Raw genomic sequence first — 16862 nt, 5'->3', positions numbered from 1 at the left:
TGTTGTCTGGCAGGCCCCAGGGGAAGAGCCTTCTCTGTGGCGGCCCCGGCCCTCTGGAATCAACTCCCCCCGGAGATTAGAACTGCTCCCACCCTCCTTGTCTTCCGTAAACTACTTAAGACCCACCTATACCGCCAGGCATGGGGGATTTGAGACACCTTTCCCCCAGGCTTATTATAATTTATGTTTGGTATGTATGTGCTGTTTGGTTTTTAATTATGATAGGGTTTTAGGTTTTTTTAATATTAGATTTGTGCCAGTATAATATTGTTTTTATCATTGTTGTGAGCCGCCCCGAGTCTTCGGAGAGGGGCGGCATACAAAACTAATAAATTATTATTATTATTATTTTTACTCTTAGCAAAATCTCTGCATCCCAAAGCCGAAATGATCATGGTGATAGAATAATTTATAGTTGCTTATTTCTAAGTGCCTCTACTGTTTTGGCTAGCTCTTGACTCAGGAATGGTGGTAAATGAGGACAATTGATGTGTAGCACCAATGATTGTTTTATGAGAAGTTAAAGAGTCAAAGTGGTGTCTATGTGAAAGTCCATAGACCCTTTTAGCAAACAATGTGGCATAACTGTGAAGAAAAGGAATATCTTCACTTAATTGCTTCCTATTTAGAATGAAGATTTGGATTATAGCAGAGATAGAAAAAGAGCAAGGGAGTTTTCTTAATACAAAAATAAAGTTAAACATTGTATTTTGCATTAGTAAATTTAACAGGATTCTTCTTCTTCCAGGATCAAGCTTTGGATCTGACCATGAAAGTTGAAGAAAGGTGTGTACATCAGAAAATATCTGTAAAAATCAAGATTCAGCACCACTATTATATATAAGATAATGTAAAGATTAAAATATCTGTCTATGTTGAAGAACGGGATGCCAGGGTTGTAAGTTAGAGTGGGAAATTGAAACAAATATCCCAGAAGAAGGCTGTGGCAAAACATTTCCAAGAAAGCCACACAAATGTATTCATGAAGACACCAGGAGTGAGTCTAACTTGATGGAGATTTTATATTACCTTAACTTATATTATGTCCAAGTAATGGGATAAACTGGCTTTTAGTATCATGGAATTAAGGAAAAATATGCTTCTACTCAGTAATGGGCAGCCAATTTTTTTACTGCCATACTGTGGGTGTGGCTTATTTTGTGGGTGTGGCTTAGTGGTCATGTGACTGGGTAGGAATGGCTTGCTGGCTATGTGACCAGGTGGGAGTGGCTTGAATGATCATCATCATTCAAGTGAACTGTTAAGTCATTGACTTACAACCTTACCAGTGTCGCTCGCTGGGGTGACAATTTGCTTTGCGTTTCCTGGGTCACCCCCTGTTTCCTGGGTCACCCCCTGCCTCAGGCTGGGTAGCTAGGCGAATGGGTGCTGCCAGAAGCATAAATGCTGACAGTGCCGTTTCCACCCATGCCTTCTGCTTGCACATCAGGCGGGAGGTGGCTGCATGAGGCTGGAGGGGAGCTGAGCAGGGCCTGGCCTCGAACAAGCTTAGAGGGAAGCTTGTCCAAGGCCAGGAAGGAGGAAAGAGGGAAAAAGCAAGGAGCGCAGAGGCAGCAGCAGCAGCAGCAGGGAAAAAAAGGAGAGCCGAGATGAGACCAGTAATCCAGGAAGTGACAGCTGCCGATCTGCTGGAGCTGCACGCACATCTTCATTTCCGCCAGTGGAACTGTGTTCCACCCCATCCTGCCTGCTGCCCACCCCTGCTTCTACTGGTTAAAACAAAGAATAATGACATGCAGTTGACTTTTTACTATACACTGAATCAATTAGATGGAAGGGTAGAATGTAGATATTTTTATTCTTTTTTGCTCCTTTCTAGGAACCATCCTATTGATATGGATATGCGTATTGGCTTTAAACTTTGTAAGGGAGAGCAAGAATTTTTGTCAAGAAGGAGGACTGTTGTTTCTCATGCGTTAAAGAAACTATTAAAGCTGAGGGTGTCACCCTGGATTCATGAGGTAGAACACGCCTTTTTATCAATATATTTATTTAGTTTTTCTAAGATCAGCTTTCTTTTTATTTTCATTGGGGGTACAGCTCAAACTTGAGGAATTAAGTACATGTTTAATTAAAAAATAAATAAACTCTATCTTTTTTCTTGATTGTCTGGAATTGATGTCCTCAGTCAGTATGTATCAAATTTGGCGAGTTTAAAGTGAGTGGACTTCAACACTCACGATTCCTTGGGCAGCATTGGGAGCACAAAAGGAAACTGAATCCTTCCTTGACCAGTTAAATTAGCTGAGCCTAAGAAATCCTAGATATTTTAACAGTGCAAAATTTATTTTTAAGGAAGAAAATGCTGTGCAACAAATGCTTTCTTCTTATTCTCATTTTATTGTTCCTGTTTTCTTTGAAGATGTTTCGCTTCTCACCCAAGAAGGTTCTTCAGAGCTGAAGAAGCTTCTTGGATGAGAAGTTAAATTTCTTCAAAGAAAAACAAGAAAGTCCTGCTGCCTTTGGGACAAGCATGACTTGGGTGACTGAGAATCTCCATAGACATTTAGCAGTATACTTTGGGATGAACACCGTTCAAATGGCGAGGGAACAAGAAGAGTTGAAGAAGCTTCTTGGATGAGAAGCAAAACATCTTCAAAAAAACCCCAGAAAGTCCAGTTGCCTTTTGAAAAAGCATCTTTAGGAGAACCGTGGCCTGGATAACTGATAATAGACATTCACATGAATTGCTTCTCAGAAAACTTCTGAAAAGGCCACAAATGGAAATTACATGATCCTGAGACACCGAAACTGTCATTTATATATTTATAAAAATTTGTTTGCTGCTTATCTCATATCCAATGATTCATAAATATATGCTGGTTGTCAAGTTCCCAAATTTTGATCATATCATCCGAAGATGTTACAAAATAGACAGACTACAAGAATCACTCATAAGTCTGTTTTTTTCAGCACTGTCATAACTTTGAATGGTTGTTTAGGCTGTAAATCAAAGACTACTTGGATATATATCATCTAAAGAAAAGAGAGACAGAGTGAGTATCATTTTTATCTGCCTTAAGTACATCTCTCTGTTTTTCTAGGTTCCCACAGTGGCTGTAATAGCTTCTGGAGGAGGGATGAGAGCAATGACCAGTTGTTATGGAAGCCTGTCTGGGTTACAACAGCTGGGCCTCTTAGATACCCTCACATATTTCAGTGGCATCTCAGGGTCTACATGGTATGTAATCATAAATCCATATCCCTTCCAACCTCGGTTAAATGTCTGTTTAGATAAAATTTGCTATCATAGTTCGATACTGACACCTTCATGGCTACAATAAAAATAGATGACCTTGATTCCTGTCACTTAGTAATTGGCTTAAGTGTTATGACAGAGCCTATTAGATATGGCGTAGCTGTAAGCTACTGGAAGCTGTAGAGACTGTATTTGGCAAGTGTGAACAGAATACTGTTGAACTTGGTAAGAATGCTGCCATGATGCACAACAACACCATGAGAGAGTGAGGAAGGGCCATCGTTAAACAGAAGGCATAACTCCATGCAGAAACAAATCTTTTCTTAATTGGTTAATAAGGCTTAGAGAAGACCACACTTGGAATACTGCATCCAGTTTTGATCACCATGATATAAACTACTCTATTTAGAGTAGTTTATTTAATTTTACTTAATTGGATTTAACGTATTGTATTATTCTTTTTTGCATGGTGTAAGCTGCCCCAGGTCTCTGGAGAGAGGCGGCATATCAATCAATCAATCAATCAATCAATCAATCAATCAATCAATCAATCAATCAATCAATCAATCAGTGGAGACTCTAGAAAAAGTGCAGAGAAGATGATTAGGGGACTAGAGGCTAAAATATATGAAGAATGGTTGCAGAAATTGACACCTATTGACTTTACAGAAGATAATGTTGAAAAACCTGTCAATGACTACTTCAGCTTCAACCACAACAACAGATGACAATAACAACAACAGATACAAACTCAGAGTTAACCAATCCAAACTCAACTGTAGAAAATATGACTTCAGCAACCAAGTTGTTAATGCATGGAACTCACTACCAGACTCTATTGTTTCATCACCAACCTCCAAAACTTTACCCTTAGAGTATCCACTGTTGACCTCACCTGGATTATTCAGGTGAGGTCAGCAGTGGATACTCTAAGATAAAGTTTTGGAGGTTGGTGATGAAACAATAGAGTCTGGTAGTAAAAGGTCAGTAAAAGGTCCTAAAAGATCAGTAAGAGGCATGCATAAGTACACCTGTATGCCTACCATCCCTCTCCTAAGGTTCTCTCTTATTAATACCAGTATCATGTATATAAACAATTTTGTTTCTTTGTATACTACCAATACATACTTGACAAAATAAATAGGAAGCAAGGAAGCAAGGAAGCAAGGAAGCAAGGAAGCAAGGAAGCAAGGAAGCAAGGAAGCAAGGAAGCAAGGAAGCAAGGAAGCAAGGAAGCAAGGAAGCAAGGAAGCAAGGAAGCAAGGAAGCAAGGAAGCAAGGAAGCAAGGAAGCAAGGAAGCAAGGAAGCAAGGAAGCAAGGAAGCAAGGAAGCAAGGAAGCAAGGAAGGAAGGAAGGAAGCAAGCAAGCAAGCAAGCAAGCAAGCAAGCAAGGAAGGAAGGAAGGAAGGAAGGAAGGAAGGAAGCAAGCAAGCAAGCAAGCAAGCAAGCAAGCAAGCAAGCAAGCAAGCAAGCAAGCAAGCAAGCAAGCAAGCAAGCAAGCAAGCAAGCAAGCAAGCAAGCAAGCAAGCAAGCAAGCAAGCAAGCAAGCAAGCAAGCAAGCAAGCAAGCAAGCAAGCAAGCAAGCAAGCAAGCAAGCAAGCAAGCAAGCAAGCAAGCAAGCAAGCAAGCAAGCAAGCAAGCAAGCAAGCAAGCAAGCAAGCAAGCAAGCAAGCAAGCAAGCAAGCAAGCAAGCAAGCAAGCAAGCAAGCAAGCAAGCAAGCAAGCAAGCAAGCAAGCAAGCACTCTGCAGTTTAAAAACATCTCTATCTATTGGACCTGGTGGACTATGTGCCTACTTCTTAAAAAAAACTTTCTACTGCCACAGCAGAACCTCTAAGCATAATTTTTGAAAAAATATTTCAGGACCAGCTCCTTGCCCAACCTATGGTCATTAGCCATGATCATCCCTATCTTCAAAAAGGGAGACCCCAGTCTAGCTGAAAATTGCAGACCAATCTCTTTATGTTTTATCATCCACAAAATCATGGAATCAATTATTAACTAATCCATTACTCTACATTTAGAGACAAACAACCTACTATCTAACAAACAATTTGGTTTCAGAAAAAAAATTATCCTGTAATCTGCAACCCCTACACTGCAAAAACATATGGACTATACAACTCAATCAGGGCAAAGCAATAGACACAATTTACATAGACTTCTGTAAAGCCTTTGATTCAATGGTACATGACAAACTACTACTAAAACCAAAATTTTATGGCATTTATGGACCTCTACATAATTGGATAGCTGCATTCATTGTCAAACAGGCAACAAGTGCTTAAAATAGGGAGTGCCCAATCAAATGCTGTACCTGTTAATAGAAACTAGTATTTGATCATTTCACTTACGGTTTGCACAGTATTGGAAAAATGAGGTTATAATACAAAGAATATGGAGAAAACAATTATTTTGATCTTCTCTAGAATTTAGTGAGAATATTTAATTGAAAATAACTTCTTATCATAGTACTGGTAGGTTTAAACTACACTCCTTACTACTACACTGGCTTAAATGATCTTAGAATTTATCCTAGCTCAATTCTTTTCCTAATACATTTCTATTTTCTTGCAGTATAGCACCAACATCAGAGGTGCTGTATTGTTATCTCATTCCAGTCCTAATGGAATATGTTGTGCAAGAGAAACTATGCCTGATATCCAAGCAATTAACTTACTGCCTATGAAATATTGGAATTATTTGTAGATATTCCTTTTTTAAAAAACTGAAATTCAAAATTATGATTTTGGTAGGTGTATGTCTATGCTCTACAAAGACGCTTACTGGTCGCAAAGTAATTTCCAGAGTGCAGTTGACAGTGCTCAGAAAATTGTAACAAGTGGAAAAGTAGGGGCATTTTCTGCTGAACAACTAGCATATTATTTTCAGGAGTTAATTGCCTTGGAGAAAACGGGAAGGAAAGCCACCCTTGTGGATTTATGGGGCCTTATCATAGAGTACATCCTAAACAACAAGGTAAAAATTTGCACCCTAAAATTTGTGAAAGAAGAGTTACAATATTATGAGATAACTTATTTCTAACTTTAAGACTAGGAATAAATGCCATACCTCAGTAGTAATGTATTATTACTAAGAGAAAACTAGTTTGATGTAGTTGTGGTAGGGTAGTGGTTGTCACGCTGAATATTGCCAGCTCCAGAGACATTTAGTAATTAAACAGTTAACTGTGTGTGCTTTATTAAGTTCCTTCTATTATGATGTAATATCCTGCCACATCTAACACTACTTCCTTCTTCTTCATCCTAAAAACTCCATTCTTATTTCTATTCACCATCATGTAAGACGTATTTGTTGTTTTGTCCACCGGGACATGTTTTATTTTTTCTACTTTTATAATAAAAGAAATTTTGTTTTGAACAAATGACTAAACAGCTTCCATCCATCACCCCCACGGTAATTAAAGTTCAAATGGACTTTAATCATTTTCACTATTGCGACAGTGGTGATAGTGATGTTGGGTAAAAAAAGGAGATGTGACTTCTAGTCTTGCCTTAGCCCCTTAGCCACAAAGCCAACTAGGTCATTTTGAGATAATCTCTCTCTCTCTCTCCCCCTCCCTCCCTCCCTACTCCCTCTCTCCCTCTTACCCTCCCTCTCCTTCTCTTCCTCTCTCTCCCTCTTCCTCCCTTACCCCCTCTCTTTTATTTTCTATAGGAATAGTACATCTCAGACACTAGTGGGAATTGCTACTAAAGGTGAAGAAGATGTAAATCTAGGCAATTTAAATGTGGTAACATGATTCTTAATATTTTGCAAAAAAAGGGGGGGGGGTTAATGGGTCATTATTTATTCATTTCTAACCAGTTGCTAGTGTTCATTCTTTGTATCCCCTAATGCAGCATTTCTCAACTTTGGCAACTTTAAGATGAGGACTTCATTTCCTAGAATTATCCAGCTACCATTATCAGGCTGGGGAATTCTGGGAATGGAAATCCACTCAACTTAAACTTGCCAGGATTGAGAAACACTGCCCTAATGTGTTGGAATGAAACTTAATTATCAGAAGACAGTCAGACTGACGAAGGTATAGCAGAGTATAAAGCTGTTAAGAATTTCACTTGGAAAAATTAAGTGTACATCAACTGTGCTGTTTTATTTTAACATAACCAGAAGGATCCAACAAAGCTATCTGACCAGCAGAAAGCAATCATAAAGGGACAAAACCCGTATCCTATTTATGCAGCTCAAAATGTGAGGATGAATATTAAAACCAGCCAATTTACAGGTATGAGGATAGGACTGAAGTTGGATTGCAAAGTTGTTAAAATCAAATGCAGTCCAAAACCACACAAAGGTCATTGTTCTCTAATTGGACAAAGCAAAGGTAGAACTGAAGTCAAAGGCAAATAGATATTCCTTAAATTGTTGCTTTGGGGAAAATGGGTGGAGGGAGTATAAATACATGAACCTGAGCTCCTGAACAAAATTATTATTATTATTATTATTATTATTATTATTATTATTATTATTATTATTTATTATTATTATTATTATTATTATTATTATTATTATTATTATTTATTAGATTTGTATGCCGCCCCTCTCCGTAGACTCGGGGCGGCTCACAACAATAACAAGAACAATGTAAGAACAAATCTAATAATTTAAAAAAACGCTAAAAACCCCATTATTAAAAGCAAACATACACACAAACATACCATGTATAAACTGTATAGGCCCGGGGGAGATGTCTCAGTTCCCCCATGCCTGACAGCAGAGATGGGCCTTAAGAACTTTACGAAAGGTAAGGAGGGTGGGGGCAATTCTAATCTCCAGGGGGGAGCTGGTTCCAGAGGGTCGGGGCAGCCACAATTCAAAGTGTTGGTTATGACCTATAAAGCCCTTCATGGCACTGGACCAGAATATCTCTGGGACCGCCTTCTGCCGCATAAATCCCAGTGACCGGTTCGGTCCCACAGAATTGGCCTTCTCCGGGTCCCGTCGACTAAACAATGTCATCTGGCGGGACCCAGGGGAAGAGCCTTCTCTGTGGCAGCTCTGACCCTCTGGAACCAGCTCCCCCCTGAGATTAGGATTGCCCCCACCCTCCTTGCCTTTCGCAAACTCCTTAAAACCCACCTCTGCCGTCAGGCATGGGGGAACTGAAACATCTCCCCCTTGCCCATGTTGTTTTGGTGTTAGATTGACTGTATGCGTGTTTTAATATTCTGGGGTTGTTTTTTATGAATTTTTTAGTTTAAAATTGTAATTGGATTGGTGGGTATTGGATTTGTTATTATGTATTGTTTTTACCTTGTTGTGAGCCGCCCCGAGTTTGTGGAGAGGGGCGGCATATAAATCCAATAAATCTAATCTAATCTAACCACGAACCACAAACCATTAACTAGAAACCAAAACCACACCCATGCAAGGGTGCTGTTCCTTTTATATAGGTTACAGCCAATCAGGTTGTAGCACAGTTAGCAGACCTATGATTACATACTGATTATGGCTTACATCAGCCTTTCCCATGGTTACAGATCATTTTCTTGCATTGTAATATTACTTCAAGAAATAAACTTATTTCTGATCTCATGCATGTGCTCGTCACGCTTTTGTGCCTGCGCAGAGGTGTCCCGGGTGGGTGGACGGAGCCTCCTGCCGCCAGTGGGTTGCTCCAGGTTTGCAGAATCAGACTAAACTGGGAGCAAACCACTGCTGATGGACTCAGAGAAGAAAATATTCCAAATGTTTTTGTTTTTATTTTTCTCCACAAATTCCAATTTTATAACAAAACACATGTGCCTTAAAATATATCAATAAGATACATATACCACATGTGAAACCACAGTTGGAATACTATGTACAGTTCTGGTCACCGCACCTCAAGAAGGATATAACGGAACTGGAAAAGGTGCAAAAAAGGGCAACAAGAAAGATCCAGGAAATGGTGCACCTCCCTTATGAAACCAGGTTGCAACGTCTTGGTCTCTTCAGCCTTGAAAGACAGCATTTAAGGGGTAACTTGATCAAAGTGTATAAAATCATGCAGGGTATAGAAGAGGTGGATAGAGAAAAATTCTTTTCTCTATCACACAATACTAAGATGAGGGGGCACTCCCTAAAGCTCATAAGAAAGTGAGGACAAATAAAGGGAAATATTTCTTCACTCAGAGAGTCGTTGGTTTGTAGAATTCACTTCCAGAAGAGGTTATCACAGCTGTGAGCCTGTATAGCTTCAAGGCAGGATTAGACAGATTCATGGATGCCAAGTGTATCGGTGGTTATTGAAATGGAGGCCCAAGTGTCGCCTCTATGTTGGTTGAGGCAGGCAGGATTCCCTTGAGTACCATTTGTTGGGGGTCAAGGGAAAGGGAGGGTTTTGCCCTCTCTTTCTGTTCAAGATCCCATTGGTGGGCCATTGTGTGGAATCGATGGGCCGATTCAGCATGGCTCTTTTTATGTTCTTATATACATTTTCAATATTTCATAAAGCAATACAGTGGTACCTCGTGATACGAACCCCTCACCATACGAACAATTTGAGATACGAACCCGGGGTTTGGAAATTTTTTGCCTCTTCTTCTGAACTTTTTCCATCTATGGGAAACAATGTTTCATCTTACAAACTTTGCACCTTACGAACCTCCTCCGGGAACCAATTAAGTTCGTAAGACGAGGTATTACTGTACTGTATCTTATTTTGCATCTTTTTCAACTCTTAATCTTCAGTCTGACTCAACACTCCCCTCTCTCAACCTTCATCCCCGCTTCCTACTTTCTTACTCCTTCTTTCCCACTTCTCCTTCCTTCCATTCATCATTTCTCTATAAACTGTCTATATTTTCTACTTCTTTCCACTCGGAGAAGAAAATAGTAGTGCAGCTAAGTTGGAATATGTTGTTTTCAATCATTTCTTTAGAATGGGCTGAATACACACCCTATGAATTTGGTATTCATAAATATGGGGCTTTCATACGCATGGAAGACTATGGCAGTGAATTTTTCATGGGACTATTGCTTGACAAACATGAGGAGCCCAGAATCTGTTTCCTCCAAGGTAAGTTCAGATGTATAAGCTGGTGATAAGGTAGATGGTTGTTTTTTTTTACTAACCAACTAGATAAATGTTACCCATGTAACGTTTTGTTTATTGGGATTGTATGTATTGTAAAGTGTTTAAATTTATTGTAAACTCTTTTAATTTGCTATTTTTCCACTTTGAGGTTTTTTTAATCAATGAAAAGTGGGCTAGACATTTTCTAAATGCACACAGATGGAGAAGGATCTAATCAAGTGGCTTATTTGCTTGTTTGGCTTATTTATTTATTTATTGGATTTGTATGCCGCCTCTCTCTGCAGACTCGGGGCGGCTAACAACAGTGATAAAAAACAGCATGTAACAATCCAATACTAAACAACTAAAAAAACCCTTATTATAAAACCAAACATTCATACAAACATACCATGCGTAAATTGTAAGGCCTAGGGGGAAAGAATATCTCAGTTCCTCCATGCCTGACAGCAGAGGTGGGTTTTAAGAAGCTTACGAAAGGCAAGGAGGGTGGGGGCAATTCTAATCTCTGGGGGGAGTTGGTTCCAAAGGTCCGGTGCTTCCACAGAGAAGGCTCTTCCTTTGGGTCCCGCCAAACAACATTGTTTAGTTTACGGGACCTGGAGAAGACCCACTCTGTGGGACCTAACTGGTCTCTGGGATTCGTGCAGCAGAAGGCGGTCCCTGAGATAATCTGGTCCGGTGCCATGAAGGGCTTTATAAGTCATAACCAACATTTATGGTCCATGGAGGGTTTTTAATGGGTACTTATTAGATGGTGAACTTTTTAACTTTTGTAAATTGCTCGGAATCACTTGCCATATTTTTCGGAGTATAAGATGCAACTTTTTCCTCCCTAAAAGAGGCTGATAATTTGGTTGTGTCTTATACTCTGAATGTAGGTTTTATTTCAGCCCTAACTAGCTGCTAATGATCTTCCTAGCTCTTATCTTGCAGGCTCTTTCATTGTTTCTCTCTCAAAGAATGTTTTCCAAACCTTGTCTATCGTAGGGTTTTTTTAAAAAAAATTCTCTACTTGCTCCAAATGTTTCGATCCAGCCTTAACCATGGGGATACTGCAATGATCATAAGTATGAAAAATGGTCATAAGTCAAATTTTCAGTTCAATTGTGCACCAGAGTGCCTTCCGTCCCCTGTCTTAATGTTTCTCTTTTACTAGTATCTACATCTTTGTATACCACCAATACATACATTATTGGTTTGACAAAACAAACAAATAGTAAATAAAATAAATTGTAACTTTGAATGGTCACTAAACAAATGGCTGTAAGTCGAGCACTATCCCTGTAGTAGTTGGGTCTTGGCATCATTACTATGAACCAATCTTTGCTGCCTCTTGAATTCATTGGAGGTAGTGTGCAGGAATGATTACAGAGATGCATAAATTATACTCAGTTGAATCTTCAGAAAAAGTTCTGCCAGTTTCTAGTGATCTGAAAAAAAATCTCTTTGCTTTACTTCTATTGCAGGAATTTGGGCCAGTGCCTTTGCGGGCAATATAGATGACATGTGGGAAGATGCAGAGATTTCTCAGCTGAAATACACAGAATCTGTGAAAGATGCCATCAGAATTGTAGGTAAAGGATATTATTTTCAGCATTTTTTAAAAAATGTGTGAAGCATTTTCTATTTTCTCTCTTTTTACTGATCAAACGGATACTGCTTATTGCAATTATTATTTTCTGTTACGTGTACCTTTCCTCTGTTTATATTTATTTATTTATTTATTAATCAGATTTGTATTCCGCCCCTCTCCGCAGACTCGGGGCGGCTCACAGCAATAATAATACAATGTAAACAAATCTAATATTTAAGTTAATTTAAAACCCCAATTTAGAAACCAATCATACATACTAGCATACCATGCATAAATTTTATAAGCCTAGGGGGAGGGAAAGTATCAATTCCCCCATGCCTGATGACAGAGGTGGGTTTTAAGGAGCTTACAAAAGGCTAGGAGGGTGGGGGCAACTCTGATATCTGGGGGGAGTTGGTTCCAAAGGGTCGGAATATACAGTGGAAGCTATTCTGATAAACATTTGGCATCCGTTCCTATCCCAATCAAAAGCTGCTCAGGTTAAAAGTCCTTTATTCAAAATATACCAGAAAATGGATCTCCAGAACAATTCTAAACAACACTAGAACTAAGAGTATGCATTATAAAATACATTACAGTCCTGCAATTTTTTAAAAAAGCATCTATAAAAACTGTTTCCATAAAGCTATTATTTTGAATTCCAGAAATAATCCAATATTTGCTGAAATTTAACATGTTTAATCTAAGGGGAGCAGTTTTTCTAACAGGTCAATGTGATTCTATGATTTTGAAACAAAAAATAGCAATAGCTTGCCCCTCTGGTATAGATAAACATAGCATGATCTTATTTTGAGGTCACCACCATTTTTCATCTAGAGTGTGATCCATATGAGATGGATATAATAGGATACATATGTTAAATATTTTCTATATAAGTTGGATGTGAGGTGTGGAAATTAATGAGATGCAGAGAATTTTGAAGGTTACTTCAAGATGGTTACCTTCTGGTACTTCCTGTCAAAATGCATTGTGTATCTATTCCATCTTTACAGATTGTCTTTGGTAAGAAAAATAGTATTAGAAACCAGTTGTTTTATAAGTAAAAATTGTTTCCATAATGTTCTGTCTGGGTCCCCCCAGACGCCAACACCAACCAAAAAGAGTATCAGACACACTGATAAAAAGCAAAGGCAGTTTATATACTGGAAAGCAAACACAGGTAACAAAAACTGTTCTTACAGAGAGGAACACTATGAAGCTTCACAGAGGTTTCACGAAGGCCAGGATTCTTGCTGGCAAAAACAACACTGTAGATAATAAAACCCACGCCTCCCCCAAGTCTTTCAGGCCACAAGCCAAGATCAGACACGCCACGAATCGAAGCAAGGTCACAGGACTCCCAGTTGATAACTCTCCACAAAACTCTAAGGGCGGGCCTGCCTTTTCAACCCTGCTGAGGAGAACCATACCCAAACCCAGCTGTTGCCAATTCAGGGATGGAAATACCTTTCTAATTGGCCCCTTCTTTGAGCTGCACGTCTCTGCCTCATGTCTATTATAGCCTGTGCGTCTTCATCCAATGAATCCAGGCTACTAGCTGGGGAGAGCCCCCCCCCGGGGGTCTCAGGCTGCTCTCCCTCCTCCTCTTCCTGACGTTCCTCTCCCTCATCTGCCTGGTCCTCCCCCTCCTGTTCACTGTCCTCCTCCTCTGGGCATGGATCCGGCAGAGCTCCAGGCAGTCCCTGAGGAGCCTCAGGCTGAATCACAACACATAAAAAGTGCATGAATGCAGAAATAAGATTGCTTGGAATAATGTTTTCTACAATCAGATTTCTTACTGTTCATTCAAAATTAATAAAAAATGCTGCCATTTAAATTTGTATAAGTTATAACCTTGCAAATTCAGATTGAAAATTTTAATTCAACTTTTTTTCTGCGATTCTTAAAAAAAGGACCACGTTTTCTTGAAATAACATACAAATTTCAAGTATAGTGTCGCTTTTTCATTAACTTTGATTCAGTAAGTTTAAATTGGCATGTCTGTGAGGCTGGCATATTTCAAGCCAGAGGTTGTATTCAGCTGGTTCACATTGGTTTGGATGAAGCAGTAGGGGAAACTTGACCTGGTTCTCTGAACTGGTAATGACCTCTGGATAGTCCCACTCCTGCCTGCCTGGTCCTCAGTTGCCACTTACCCTGACAGCCCACTCACCACTCGCTCCACCCACCCACCTGCTCGCCACTTGCCCCTTCTGGCTGCTCGCTGAGCCCACACCCATACTATATATGTCACCAATGCCATGTGGCTCAGGTAATCACCTCACCAGTCACCTCGTTGACGCCTGCTCATCTCATCTCACCAAAGGTAAGCAATGTATGCCGCCCACTTACCTTTCACCTTGTGTTGGGGGCCAGGCCCCCAGGGTTATACCGTTCCTCGAGGACCTGGATCTGCTGCCTGATCACTGCCCCACCTCATCCGGCTTGGGAAATGTGCTATTCCCTGGCTCCAGCCTTGTCCTGGAACTGCCACCTGCTTGCTGCTTGCTCCCTTCACCAGTCACATGTGTCAACCCATTTCCTTCCTTCACAGGTCCCGGTCCTAGCCATGCTTCCTCCCCCATGGCAGTCTCTTTCTTCGGGCTTAGTCTCCTTCTGCGGCAGCTGATGGTGGAGGGGAAGGCAAGCTCTCTTTTTTGGTGCAACTGCAAGAAACCTCCCAGCTGCTGCCTCTTTGACAGGCACTTCCTGATAGTGGTGGCTGCCTGGAGGCTGCCGAAAGCTACCAGAGCTCTCGAACATGCCCAAAAAGCTGCTGCCGTGCTGTCATTGCCCTGTTCTTTGTGCCATTGGTACATGCACAGCCCATGGCCTGCTGCTCTGGAGCAGAGGGACTGGTGCATCAGGCAATGGGGCAGTGACAGCACAGCAGCAGCTTTTTTGGTGTGTTTTAGACTTCCAGTAGTTTTTGGCAGCCTCCAGCCAGCCGCCGCTGCCGGGAAGTGGTTGGCAAAGAGGCAGCAGCTGGGAGGCTTCTCACAGTCGCACTGAAAAAGAGAGCTTGCCTTGTGGTTCAGATGCTGTGGGAGGAAGGTAAAACCCCCAAAATAGGTGGTTGTGAGCAGTGATGGGCTACCAAAAATTTTAGTAACACCATTGTTCTGCTGGGCTTCTTGACGTGAGCCCCCAATTAAGTTCAAAGGTAGGAATTCAGACACACACAATTGTAAAGTCAATAATACTGTTTTATCGAAAGGAAAATACGAGCCAAACACACTTTTAGTCAGTCAGAGAGCTCACCTTCAAAGCAACACCCTTAAATGCTGCGAAGAACAATAAACAGACACAAAGCTGATAAGAGCCAGCTGTAAAGACATCACAGCCACCTTCCTTCAAGAATTCACAAGTCCCAAACTTAACTATGAAGTAGTCCAAACATCCTGGAAACAGTTCAAATAGTTCTAGTAGAATCCTGATTCAAAGTATCAGGATTCTACTAGAACTATTTGAACTGTTTCCAGGATGTTTGGACTACTTCATAGTTTAGTTTGGGACTTGTGAATTCTTGAAGGAAGGTGGCTGTGATGTCTTTACAGCTGGCTCTTATCAGCTTTGTGTCTGTTTATTGTTCTTCGCAGCATTTAAGGGTGTTGCTTTGAAGGTGAGCTCTCTGACTGACTAAAAGTGTGTTTGGCTCGTATTTTCTCTCCTTCATTGAAGGGATAAACTTCCACACTCAGAGGCCAGAATGCTGCCAATTTAACAGCAGCCCCCAATTAGTCTAATTACAGCCAGCCACAGGTGCTCTCCCTTATTTCCTGTAGTATTTACACAGTTGCTCTTTCCTAGACATTGCCCTGCATCTGCGCACATCAATGAATGTCTCTCCCTCCGAATCCAGTGATGATAATGATGATGAATCACTCAGGGGGCGACTATCTAATGGGATGTCTGCCATTACCCCCTCTGAGGATCCCATTTCACTTTCACTATCAGCTACTGACGCTTCGCTGTCAAAAGCAGTCGGCAGTAAAACTGGCCTCTGACACTGGGAGGATTCAATTCAATTCAATTTATTAGATTTGTATGCCACCCCTCTCCAAAGACTCGGGGCGGTTCACAACAATAATAAAAACAATATTCCAGCGAAAACAAATCAAATATTAAAAAGCACATAAAACCGTGTCATATTTAAAAAAGCAAACAACATATACATACCCAAACATAAATATAAAAAAGCCTGGGGGAAAGGTGTCTCAACTCCCCCATGCCTGGCAGTATAGATGGGTCTTGAGTAATTTATGAAAGACAAGGAGTGTGGGGGCAGTTCTAATCTCTGGGGGGAGTTGATTCCAGAGGGCCGGGGCTGCCACAGAGAAGGCTCTTCCCCTGGGGCCTGCCAAACGACATTGTTTGGTCGACGGGACCTGGAGAAGCCCAACTCTGTGGGACCTTATCGGTCGCTGGGATTCGTGCGGTATCAGGCAGTTCTGGAAGTACTCTGGTCCAATGCCATGAAGGGTGAAGTAAACCCAGAGGCAGGGTTGTTTAGAACGGTACTTTTATTCAGCTCAGCATAGGTAAGTGACTTTCAGCGAGTACCGTCTGCTCTGCTTGGGAGAAACCGCTTCTTTTATACATTTGCGGTTCCCGCCAAAGCAAGAGCAGGGCACGTCTGAGCCAATCAGGAGCGACTTCCTGATTTCCAGCTCAGACAGCGCTTTAGCAAGGAACAAACTATTTACAGAGATACAAGGTAGCCATTACAGGATACAACACCCCTCCCTCCTTAGTTGGATGCATCCATCACGAAAGCCATGTGACGAAGTCGTCCAATCTGTTGGGTCGCCGCGAGGCTCGCTCCGACCTGCGCAGCTCAGTTGCGTCCTCGCTATCGGCGGTGGAGGTTGGCTCGCTGTTGTTCCCCCGGCTCGGCTGGGGCCTAGTTGGGGCTCCGGCCTGTTGATTCGGCCTGGCCGGCACGACGATGGCTTCGGAGGAGGACGATGGTTCGGCGTCGCTGGAGGATTCCCCCTGACCCGATAAGTCCATTTGAATGTCTAGTA

General features: G+C 41.2%; 1 protein-coding gene across 1 annotated transcript in view; it reads left to right on the top strand.

Moving 5' to 3' along the window:
- LOC139161659 (cytosolic phospholipase A2 zeta-like) overlaps positions 1-16862 on the top strand; it is a 52893-nt gene that overhangs the window by 22663 nt on the left and 13368 nt on the right. Inside the window, exons 12-18 of the mRNA XM_070741136.1 lie at positions 749-786; positions 1841-1982; positions 3066-3202; positions 5977-6199; positions 7355-7469; positions 10107-10244; positions 11729-11836. Of these exons, the coding sequence (XP_070597237.1) occupies positions 749-786; positions 1841-1982; positions 3066-3202; positions 5977-6199; positions 7355-7469; positions 10107-10244; positions 11729-11836 (901 nt within the window). The remainder of the gene's footprint in view (positions 1-748; positions 787-1840; positions 1983-3065; positions 3203-5976; positions 6200-7354; positions 7470-10106; positions 10245-11728; positions 11837-16862) is intronic.

The sequence above is a fragment of the Erythrolamprus reginae genome, chromosome 1 (assembly GCF_031021105.1).
Source record: "Erythrolamprus reginae isolate rEryReg1 chromosome 1, rEryReg1.hap1, whole genome shotgun sequence".
NCBI classification, from domain to species: domain Eukaryota; kingdom Metazoa; phylum Chordata; class Lepidosauria; order Squamata; family Dipsadidae; genus Erythrolamprus; species Erythrolamprus reginae.
Note: the sequence above shows the minus strand (reverse complement) of the source record. Positions and strands in the feature narration are given on the sequence as shown.